Raw genomic sequence first — 12,898 nt, forward strand, 5'->3', positions numbered from 1 at the left:
AGGTTGAAAAGAGGGTGCAGATATTAATCCGTCCCATGCATACTCTTAAGCCAGTAATCGGCTTGTTGCGCACTCTAAAACCTAACCTCGAAAACGAAAATTTTAAGTAAGGTATTATGTCCCCACCTAAATGCCGGTATCTTTTAGACGCGAATGCCTGGCAACGACATAGGACATGCTCCAACGTCTCATCATCTTCCCCACATGCCCTTCACATGCTATCAATTACCGCACCGATTTTAAATAAATGAGCTCGTAGCCCGTTATGATACCAAAAGCCATACTGACCTCCTTCTTACTACCTTTAGGTAATAGCCTCGTCCTCTCACGATCCGGATCACTCAAAAGGATTTTCGCCGTTCTACCGACTGTTTCGCTGTTCCACAGTGTTTCATACAGTAAATTTTTCTTCCAATTTTCTATTATTTTTATAGCCACCACCGAAGGATGGGTGTATAATAATTTTGTCATTCCGTTTCCAATACGTCGAAATATCCATTTCCGACCCTATAATGTATATATATATTCTTGATCGTCGCTAAAATTTAAGACGATCTAGCCATGCCCGTCCGTATGTCTGTTAAAATCACGCTACAGTCTTTTAAAATAGAGATATTGAGCTGAAACTTTGCACAGATTCTTTTTCTGTTCATAGGCAAGTTAAGTTCGATGATGAGCTGTATCGGACTATATCTTGATATAGCCCCTATATAGACCGATCAGGCGATTTAAGGTCTTAGACCCATAAAAGGCACATTTTTATCCGATTTTGCTGAAATTTGAGACAGTGAACTGTGTTAGACCACTCGACTTAATTCTTCAATTGGGCTCCGATCGGTGAAGATTTGGATATAGCTGCCATATTGATCGATCTCTCGATTTAATGTCATGGAAAGGTGCACTCACTGTCGAATTTCGCCGAGATTTAGGACAGTGAGTTGTGTAAGGGCCTTCAATATACTTCCTCAATTTGGCCCAGATCGGTCCAGACTTGGATTTAGCTGCCATATAGACCGATCTCTCGATGTAATGTTTTGGGGCGATAAAAGGCGCATTTACTGTCGGATTTCGCCGAGATTTAGGACAGTGAGTTGTGTAAGGGCCATCGATATCCTTCCTCAATTTGCCCCAGATAGGTCCAGACTTGGATATAGCTGCCATAAAGACCGATCTCTCCGATGTCGCCGAGATTTAGCACAGGGAGTTGTGTTAGGGCCTTTGACATCCTTCTTCAATTTGGCCCACATCGGTTCAGATTTAAATATAGCTGCCATATAGACCGATCTTTCGATTTAAGGTTTTGGGCCCATAAAAGGCGCATTTATTGTCGGATGTCGCCGAAATTTGGGACCATGAGTTGTGTTAAGGCCTTCGACATTCGTGTCGATTTTTTTTTTAATTTTTTTTTATTATTCATTTTGGCCCCTTTTCACTTCCTACGCCATTGGCCTACCCCTCTACCCTTTCTCAAATGGAATTCCCATCCAAAAAAAAAAAAATGTTGCAACAATTTATATAAAAAGAAGATCAGCGGCACGTCTTCATTCGTCCTCATCATTACAACGACGGATGGATGGATGGATGGGCAGATCTTGTGGGGCCGATAAGTTGCATACGTTTGTGCAACGTTTGTGATATTTTTGTGGCAACATGAATGGCACAACCTGTATGAGCATTTGCCGCTTGTAATATGTAAGTGTTTTGTATTTTTTTTTTTAACTTTTTTTATGCAACGGTGGCCTTTTAATAACAGCATTTAAAATCGACATCTTCCTGCTGAAAACCCAGTGAACGTTCATTGGTTTATGTGACTTTAGTTGCTGGGCTTTTAGGTTCTTTTATGCCATTGGGGGTTTTTGCATAAATAATGTTTTTTTATTATTTTTTTTTATAAGGGATTGTATATTTTAAACAATTAATTTACGCTTTCAAGCTTAAAAATTTAAACAAAAAGAAAAATGCTCACCTAGAATGCCATAAAACATTTTTTATTTTTATGATTTTATTATGTGTGGTGGTGGTGGTGGTGGTTGCTTTAAATTTTATGTAATTGATATAATTTATGAAATATGGCATAAAAACATAATGGATTTTTTGATATGAAAAAAGGGAAATGGTCTAGGAAAAGGGGGGAAGAAGAGAGTAGCAGAGGAGTTTGTAATAGAAAGCGGCAAAGATGAAAGGTAGCAATAGCACAGCAATGAAAAATAGTTATGCTTATAGAGAATAGAGAAGCATAGGGGAAATGCTCTCTAGCTTTAGAATAAGAGTATAAACAAAACAAAGCTAAGCAAAAAAAAATAATTTTAGCTGAAACTTGTTTTTCCTATGAAAGTCCAATTTCTATGGCATTGTTAAAGAAATGAAAATTCGAAGAAATTTTGTCCAAAAATCTAAATTTTTCCAAAATTTCCTATGAAGACCTAAATTGGAAAAAACAAGTAAAACGGCGGACAATTAAGGCGTTTTTTATGGGCTCAAATCCTTAAATCGAGAGATCGGTCTATATGGTAGCTATATCCAAATCTCGCCGAGTCCCAAATTTTGTCAAAATCGGACAATAAATGCGCCTTCTATGGGCCCAAAACCTTAAATCGAGAGATCTGTCTATATGGCAGCTATATCCAAATCTGGACCCATCTGGGCCAAATTGAAGAAGGATGTCGAAAAGCCTAACACAACTCACTGTCCCAAATGTCGTCGTCATCGGGCAATAAATGCGCTTTTTATGGACCCAAAACCTTAAATCTAGAGATCGGTCTATATGGCAGCTATATCCAAATCTGGACCGATCAAGGCAACATTGCAAAGAGATATCGTGAGGCCTAACACAACTCACTGTCCCAAATTTTGGCAAAATTGAACAATAAATGCACTTTTTATGGGCCCAAGACCTTTAATCAAGAGATCGGTCTATATGGCAGCTATATCCAAATCTGAACCGATCTGAGCCAAATTGAAGAAGGATGTCGATGGGCCTAACACAACTCTCTGTCCCAAATTTCAGCGACATCGGATAATCAATACACCTTTTATGGGCCCAACACCTCAAATCAAGAGATCGGTCTATATGGCAGCTATATCCAAATCCGAACCGATCTGAGCCAAATTGAAGAAGGATGTTGAGGGGCCTAACACAACTCACTGTCCCAAATTTCAGCGACATTGGACAATAAAGTCGCCTTTTACGGGCCCAAAACCTTAAATCGAGAGATCGGTCTATATAGCAGCTATATTCAAATCTGAACCGATCAGGTCCAAATTGAAAAAGAATTGCGAGTGGCCTAACACAACTCACTGTCACAAATTTCAGCAAAATCGGATAATAAATGTGGCTTTTATGGACCCAAGACCCTAAATCGAGAGGTCGGTCTATATGGGGGCTATATCAAGATATAGTCCGATATAAGCCATCTTCGAACTTAACCTGCCTATGGACAAAAAAAGAATCTGTGCAAAGTTTCAGCTCAATATCTCTATTTTTAAAGACTGTAGCGTGATTCTAACAGATCGTCTGAGATTTTTACGACGATCAAAAATATGTATATTCATAGGGTCGAAAATGGATATTTCGATGTGTTGCAAATGGAATGACAAAATGTATATACCCCCATCCTTCGGTGGTGGGTATAAAAATGCCAAAAAATCCCTTTTGTTTTGTTTTTGTTATTATATCCATCACCATAGGGTGGGGGTATACTAATCCAGTCATTTCGTTTATAACACCTCGAAATATTGATCCGCGACCCCATTAAGGCATATATATTCTGGATCGTCTCGACATTCTGAGTCGACTTAGCCATGTCCGTCCATCCGTCAGTCGAAATCACGATAGCGGTGGAACGCATAAAACGAGCAGCTTGAAATTTTGCACAGATACTTCCCATTGATGTAGGTCGTTGGGGGTTGCAAATGGGCCATATCGGCTCAGATTTAGATACAGCTTCCATATAAACCGATCTCCCGATTTGACTTCTTGAGTCCTTACAAGCCGCAATTTTTGTCCGATTTGGCTGAAATTTTGCGTCAAGTGTTCTGTTATGACTACCAACAACTGTACTTAGTACGGTTCTTATCGGTCTATAAGCTGATATAGCTCTCATATAAACCGATCTCCCGATGTGATTTCGTGAGCCCCTGGAAGCCGGACTTTTTGTCCGATGTGGCAAAAACATTTCCACATAGTGTTCAGTTATGACTTCCAACAGTTGTGCCAAGTACGGTCTGAATCGATCTATAACTTGATATAGCTCCCGTAAAAACCGATCTCCCGATTTGACTTCTTGAGCCCTTACAAGCCGCAATTTTTGTCCGCTTTGGCTAAAAAATTGCATTTAGTTTTCTGTTATTACTTCCAACAACTGTGCCTATTACTATCCAAATAAGTCCATAACCTGATATAATTTGATTTCTTGAGTTGGGGGTTCCAAGTGGGCCACATCGGTTCAGTTTTGGATATATCTCCCATATAAACAGATCTGCCGATTTTACTTCTTGAGCCACTGGAAGCCTCAAGTTTTGTCCGATTTGGCTAAAATTTTACACATAGTGTTCTGTTATGACTACTCACAACTGTGTCAAGTACGGTCCAAATCGGACTGCAACCTGATATAGCTCCCATATAAACCGATCTCCCGATTTTACTTCTTGAGTCCTTACAAGCCGCAATTTTTATCCAATTTGGCTGAAATTAAGCACGAAGTGTTCTGTTATGACTTCCAACAACTGTGTCTAGTACGGTCCAAATCGATCCATAACCTGATATAGCTCCCATATAAACCGATCTCCCGATTTGATTACTTGAGTTGGGGGTTGCAAGTGGGCCACATCGGTTCAGTTTTTAGATATATCTCCCATATAAACTGATCTTCCGATTTGACTTATTGATCCCCTGGAAGCCGCAATTTTTGTCCGAATTGGCTAAAATTTTACACATACTTCCCCCAACTGTACCTAGTACGGTCCAAAACAGTCTATAACCTGATATAGCTCCCACATAAACCGACCTCCCGATTTAAAACTTTGAGTCCTTACAAGCAGCAATTTTTATCCCATTTGGCTAAAATTATGCACGAAGTGTTCTGTTATGACTTCCAACAACTGTGTCTAGTACGGTTCAAATCGATCCATAACCTGATATAGCTCCCATATAAACCGATCTCCCGATTTGACTTCTTGAGCCCCTGGCAGCCGCAATTTTTGTCCGATTTGGCTTAAATTTTGCATGTAGTGTTTTGATATGACTTCCAACAACTGTGCTAGGTACGGTCCAAATCGGTATATAACGTGATATGGCTCCCCTACAAACCGATCCCCGGATTTGACTTCTGAGCCTTTTGAAGCCTCAATTTTCATCCGATTTGGTTGAAATTTGGAACAAAGACTTATGTTATGACATCCAACATTCATGCCATGTATGATCCGAATTGGTCTATAAACAGATATAGCCCCCCTATGAACCGATCCCCCAATTTGACTTCTTGAGCCCTTAGAAGCCTCAATTTTCATCCGATTTGGCTGAAATTTGGAACACAGACTAGCGTTATGACTTCCAACATTCATTACAAGTATAATCCGAATCGGTCTGTAAACAGATATAGTGCCGGGTATGATCTGAATCGGTTTATAAACAGATATAGCCCCCCTATGAACCGATCCCCCAATTTGACTTCTTGAGCCCTTAGAAGCCTCAATTTTCATCCGATTTGGCTGAAATCTAGAACAAAGACTAGCGTTATGACTTCCAACATTCATTACAAGTATAATCCGAATCGGTCTGTAAACAGATACAGCCCCCATATAAACCGATCCCCGGATTTGACTTCTTGAGCCCTTAGAAACCCCAATTTTCTCCCGATTTGGATGAAATTTGGAACAAATACTTCTGTCATGACTTCCAACATCCGTACCAAGTATGATCCGAATCGGTGTATAAACAGATTTAGCCCCCATATAAACCGATCTCCGGATTTGACTTCTTGAGCCCTAAGAAGCCTCAATTTTCATCCGATTTGGCTGAAATTTGGAAAAAAGACTAACGTTATGACTTCAACATTCATTCCATGTATGATCCGAATCGGTTTTTAAACAGATATAGCCCCCCTATGAACCGATCCCCCAATTTGACTTCGTGAGACCTTAGAAGCCTCAATTATCATCCGATTTGGCTGAAATTTGGAACAAAGACTAACGTTATGACTTCCAACACTCATTACAAGTATAATCCGAATCGGTCTGTAAACAGATATAGCCCCCATACAAAGACTTATGCCATGACTTCCAACATCAGTGCCGGGTTTGATCTAAATCGGTCTATAAACAGATTTAGCCCCCATATAAACCGATCTCGGGATTTGACTTCTTGAGACCTCAGAAGCCTCAATCTTCTTCCGATTTGGCTTAAATTTGGGACAAATACTTCTGTCATGATTTCCAACGTCCATGCCAAATATGATCCGAATCGGTCTATACACAGATATGGCCCCCATATAGACCGATCCTTCGTTTTGGCTTTTTGAGCCCTTAGAAGCCTAATTTTTTTGGCTGAAATTGGTCCCAAAACCATATCTTATGACTTACAACATCAGTGCCAAGTTTTTTTCGGAATCGATCAATATGGTGTTATAGGCCCACCCTATGTGCGGATATGACTTCTTGAGACCAAAATAATTCAAATACCAACAGAGTTAATTTGGTTACATTTTTAGCGGAAGCCATGGTGGTGGGTACCCAAGATTCAGCCCGGCCCAACTTAGCATGCTTTAAATTGTTCAGGGCTACAATTTTTCTCCTTCAAAGTCTATGGCTTATTCCTGTCGTCCGATTTTCTTTACAATCTCAAAATTATTTTTCTTCAAAGACACAAATTGCCTCAAATTGATATCTGTTGACTGATTAATTGATTTGTGACATGTGTAAACACTGCCAGCAAATGATATTCATAAGCTAAAAGAGATTACTATGGTCATGGGGCGGGGTGTGTGTTTTCTATTGGCAACCACATCACCTGCTGGGTCTTTTTTGTCTGCTTTTCCCCATATACCCTTTCCATTCGAAGCAGCAACTCATTGAACGCCAATTGCCATTTAAAGGCAACCGAAGCCAGTCAATGGTTTCGGTTCTCAGTTCTCAGTTTTGCTGCATTTTGAATTCTTCAATCAATTCCTCATTGATTGAGATTTCATTGGTGATAACTTTATTACACTTGTCCACCTTCAATGCCAGCTCCAACTTCAATGGTTTGAATGGATGGAAAAGGGCATGGATTTCATAAAACCCAGAGTTTATGGCTAAGATATGGCTTGACTTGGCTGGCTGAGTGGCTGCTTTGAACAGCTTGTTATTGAAATTTGATTAATCTGCCTCATATCATAAACTCTGTGCAAACAGCATGTTTATCCTAACAAAGCAAAAGAAAAGAAAACCCCAAATGATACAAGGCTCTGTGTTTGTGAAAAGCCTCCTGGGGTTCTACACTTCCTGCTTGTTCGCACTTCTTGGCCTTAGAAAATTTTGATTTCTTCTTGCTAACACCCTTTCCTCAAATGGTGGCTTCCTTTCCTGGCATTACCATCCATTCCCTTTGTGTAATTGTTTAATGATTGTGTAATTGTTAACTATTTATTATAACAAATTGTTGGGCTTCACTCTCTCTTCAACTCTCGCACTCTTTCTCTCTCTCTTTCTCTCCCCCATAGACTCTCTATGGTATTTGAGAAATGTTAGAAGGAGTTAGGTAGTCATTTCCTTTGTTGTTGCCTGGATTTCTTAACCCTCGAGTTTTGTTCAACAGCCGATATTAATGATGATGAAATGATGTTATGACATTTATGCAGTCATGAAGTCAAATCAGTAGGATTTCAATATCAAAGGCAAGGTCTTTGTTGTTAAAGAAGGATAATTTGTCATCTTGAAATAGAAGAAATGTCTAAAATGTCTCTATGTATCATTCTCTTTGTGTGAAACATCTCTCTTGAGGCCATTAAAAGGCTTAATTGGTGGTAAAGGATTTTTTTTTAAATAGAGGCAAACAAAATTACGTTGCTGTAATCAGTATCCTTCGATTTCCTTTCGCTTGTTATAAGAGGCAAAGTTTGTTATGCAACCCGACATGTAGATGTCCGTCCTTCCATTTATGCATTTTCCGCCTTATCATCACACTTTCTCTATCAGCCTTTACGTTTAATCCTTCACACAATTGTCATTTTATTCTGCGTCTTTCTCTCTTCGTTGAGAAAGTAACTATACATTGATAGAAAAATGACGGTACTTTTCCAATACCGCCTGGTATTATTTTGTTCGCGTCTTAGGCAAAGGTATTTAATACCATTTGGTATCATTTTAATATCAGACAAAGGAGGCTATTAAGAACTGACGGCGTCACATTTCCATTCTTATCATCGTGCCAGAAATGTTGTTGAGCTTTGTTCTTAAAATATTGATGCCATCTTTAAATATTTAATCAATAAAATGTTTCGTTATTCCGTTTACACACATCGAAATATCCATTTCCGACCCTATAAAGTGTATATATTCTTGAGAAGCGTAAAAATCTAAGACGATCTAGCCAGATCGGTTCAGGTTTGGATATAGCTGCCATATGGACCGATCTCTCGATTTAAGGTTTTAGGCCCCTAGAAGGCGCATTTATTGTCCGATGTCGCCGAAATTGGGGACAGTGAGTTAGGTTAAGCCCCTCAACATACTTCTTCAATTTAGCTCAGATCGGTCTAGATTTGGATATAGATGCCATATAGACCGATCTCTCGGTTAAAGGATTTGGTCCCATAACATCCACATTTATTTTCCGATTTTGCCAAAATTTGGGACAGTGAGTTGTGTTAGGCCCCTCGACATTCTTCTTCAATTTGACCCAGATCGGTTCAGATTTGGATATAGCTGCCATATAGACCGATCTCTCGATTTAAGGTTTTGGGCCCATAAAAGGCGCATTTATTGTCCGATATAGCCAAAATTGGGGACAGTGAGTTGTGTTAAGCCCTTCGCCATACTTTTTTTGGTTCATTAGGGGTTGGAATAATCAATAACGGTTTGGTACTGAAACCAATAACGGTCTGGTGCTAAAACCAATAACAGATTGGTATTAAAACCAATACCAGTTCGGTAATAAGTCTAGTACCAAAAGCTACTAATCATTTTATGTTTCATCCATACCATACGGTATTATTTTTGAACCATACGGTGTTGCTATACTATCAATACCGTATGGTATTGAAATGAGCACGTTCGGTATCAACTTTTCTCTGGGTGTAAGAGTCATTTTAAAACTTAAACTACAAAATACAATAATCCTTTTAGGTAATACTATAAAAGACTTCCTACATACATGCCAAGTAAGATCCGAATTGGTCTATGAACAGATGTAGCCCTCATATAAACCGATCCCCGAAATTGACTCCTTTAGCCCTTAGAAGCCCCCACTTTCATCCGATTTGACTGAAATTTGAAACAAAGACTTGTTTTATGACTTTCAACATCCATGCCAAGTATGATCCGAATCGGTGTATCAACAGATTTCGCGCCCTCATATAAAGCGATCTACGGATTTGACTTCTTGAGCCCTTAGAAGCCTCAATTTTCATTCGATTTACCTGAAATTTGGGACAAAGACTTAAGTTATGACTTCCAACATACATCTGAATCGGTCTATAAACAGATATAGCCCCCATATAAACCGATCCGCGGACTTAAATTCTTAAGCCCTTAGAAGCATCAATGTTCATCCAATTTGGCAATGTTCATCCAAAAACAAAGACTTGAGTTACGACTTTGAACAACCATGCCAAATATGATTCGAAACGGTTCATAACCTTATATAGCTCCCATATAAACCGATCCCCGGATTTAACTTCTTGAGCCCTTACAAGCCTCAATTTTCATCTGATTTGGCTGAAATTTGAAACAAATACTTGTATTATGACTCTCAATATTCATGCAAAATATGATCCGAATCGGTTCTTAAACTGATATAGCTCCCTTACCAATCCCAATATAACTACCCAACGTACCCAAGATTCGGGACAGCCAAACTTAGCATGCTTTTACTTGTTGTTACTTAAATGTACGAACAACCATGCCAATTATGATCCGAATCGGTCTATAAACAGATATGGCCCCCATATAAACTGATCCCCCGATTTGACTTCTTCAGTCCTTAGAAGCCTAAATTTTCATCTGATTTGACTGAAATTTGACTCAGAAATCTATCTTATGACTTGCAATATCAGTGCCAAGTTTTATCCCAAATCTGTCAATGTGATGATATAGGCGCCCCTAAGTACCGATATCCCGATATAACTTCTTGAGACCAAAATAATTCAAATACACACTTAGTTAACGGAATCTGTGGTGGTGGGTACCCCAGATTCGGGACGTCCGAACTTAGCACGCTTTTACTTGTTATTACTTAAATGTTGGATTTAAAAAAAAATAAATATAATTTAGTTATGTGACTAATATTCACGTGAGGTAGAAGAGTTCCATAGTTCTAGTTCAATACGTATAAAAGTACCAAATGGTACCAAAGTAAAAAAAGTACCGAAATGGTACTAATTGTGGGATTAAACGTACATTTTTGTCACTTTCAGTACAAACTAAAAAAAAAAAAAAAATTATTTGAGACGACCATGAATTCTGCCGTATTTCATAGCGGTAGATATATCCCTTAGTTCCGGATGTAATTTTATTATTTAGTACTATTTTCGTACTATTCTGTACTTTTTGTTACCTAAATGTACGAATTTTGAAAAAAAAACATTTAGTCATCAGCTCAAAATTCGCATGAGATATTAAAGTACCAAAATTCGGTGATCTAGTTCTATACGTAAAAAAGTACCAAATGGTACCAAAGTAAAAAAAAGTACCGAAATGGTACTAATTGTGGGATTAAACGTACTTTTCTATCACTTTTAGTGAGATTTTTCAATAATTATATTTTCGAGATGACATTGAATTTTTTCCGAATTTTTCATCGCTTAAGCTCCATCCGTTTCCTCTGGCTAAAAAGTTATATAATTTAGTACCATTTTCGTACTATTTAGTACTTTTTTTAGCTAATTGTTAAAATTTCGAAAAAAAAAACATTTTTTTAACTATCTTCTGAATATTCTATAGATATCCAGGCACTTCACTTCTATGCTCCAGCTCAATCAGTAAAATTGTACAAAAAGGTACCAACATAAAATGGTACCAAATGGTACCAAAAGTATTATCAAATGTACTCTTTGTAAAAAAATTTTATGTGATTATTCAATAAACTAATTTTACTAGAACTTAATTTTAAGGAACTTTATGTATATTTGTGCACCCTTGGTGAAATTGAGCCATTTGGTACTAATTTGCACTTTTTTAGTACTTTAATGGAAGAATTCGGAAGAATTAAGTCTTTTAACTCATCTTGCCCTAATATTTACAATCCAAGCCCAATTCAATATTCCACCTGCATTAAGACTAAAATTAAATTTGAGCTTCGGGCTTTTCAACAACAAACTTTACTTCTGGTCCCATATATTGGGTTGCCCAAAAAGTAATTGCGGATTTTTTTAAAAGAAAGTAAATGCATTTTTTAATAAAACTTAGAATGAACTTTAATCAAATATACTTTTTTACACTTTTTTTCTAAAGCAAGCTAAAAGTAACAGCTGATAACTGACAGAAGAAAGAATGCAATTACAGAGTCACAAGCTGTGAAAATATTTGTCAACGCCGACTATATGGAAAATCCGCAATTACTTTTTGGGCAACCCAATAACTATTTTTCCATGTCTGTCGAACCTTGATTTTGGCTTAAGACCCTTAGTTATTTGGGCAAACTCCTTAGAAATTGTCGTAGATGACACTTTTGATGATTTTGGTTTTAGACCTTTGGTTACATGGGCAAAACCCCTTAGAAATTGTAGTTGATGACACTTTTGTTTTGAGACCCATGGTTTCTTGGGCAAAACATCCTAGAAGTTGGTTTTAGGCCCATGGTTACACTTTTGCTTTTTGGTCCTTTAATATAAACCCACCCTAATGTCCAGTTCTAGGTCTTTATGATATTAGGATTTTTCTACCACCATCTACAACTAAAAGTAAGTTCTGGTGAATGATTTTCTTAATGAAATTAAAATCACACAAAATCCCACAATTTCCAAATCTTTGGTTATCTGCTTTTGAGACTTTCTTAAGAAACCGTTTTTCTGAATGAATAAAGATTTGGTTTTTTTTCAGTTGTTTTGCTTTTTGTTCCTTGATAAAGTGTAAATGATAGGGGTTTTCTCAAGGTGTTGCACTTACCTTTTGCCATTGCGTCGCCTCCGTTTGGTGGCATAAACGGTGCCGAGTTGGCTCATTGCTAAGGCGGAGTTCGTTATGGTCGCCGTTTTGAAGGATTCTGTGGGGATCACTGTGCAGCAAAGATTTCACCTCCCGTAGGATAAGCAAAAAAAAAAAAAAACTTAAAAACTAAAAACAAAAACAACAGCGGCTACGGTGGCGTCAGCAAAGTATACGCCGCCAGCAGAAGCAGCAGTAACACAGCAACTTCAAACAAAGTGCAGCAGCAACACCCAAACACTTAGGGTTTGGGTTGCTGTTTGGTGTCTGTTTTTTTTTTTTTTTTTCTCCAAAAAAAAATCTCCTTTTATGCTGCCTCTGCAATCGGTTTGTTGTTGTTTTTTTTCTGTAATTTTTTTAAGGCGTGAGATTTACTTTTTTTGTGTTGCTTGATTTTTTTCTGCTTTTAGTTGGATTTGAAAGAATTCTTCCTTTTTTTGAGTTTTATTGCCAAGGAAGCTGGAAGCTTGAAGTTTCTTTATCTGTTTTTTTGCTTTTGGTATTTTTTTGTGTGGAGGCTTTTGTCGAGGGTTTGTTATCTTAAAATTTATGTTATTTTTAA

The 12,898-nt window shown here is 37.9% G+C and overlaps 1 protein-coding gene across 1 annotated transcript in view; it reads right to left on the minus strand.

Annotated features, from left to right (window-relative positions):
• LOC106087691 (circadian locomoter output cycles protein kaput) overlaps window positions 1-12,628 on the minus strand; it is a 191,878-nt gene extending 179,250 nt beyond the window's left edge. Inside the window, exon 1 of the mRNA XM_013252829.2 lies at window positions 12,298-12,628. Coding sequence (XP_013108283.1) covers window positions 12,298-12,353 — 56 coding nt within the window. The 5' untranslated portion in view covers window positions 12,354-12,628. The remainder of the gene's footprint in view (window positions 1-12,297) is intronic.
• Window positions 12,629-12,898: the final 270 nt, after the last annotated feature.

This window comes from Stomoxys calcitrans, chromosome 2 (assembly GCF_963082655.1).
Source record: "Stomoxys calcitrans chromosome 2, idStoCalc2.1, whole genome shotgun sequence".
NCBI lineage: Eukaryota > Metazoa > Arthropoda > Insecta > Diptera > Muscidae > Stomoxys > Stomoxys calcitrans.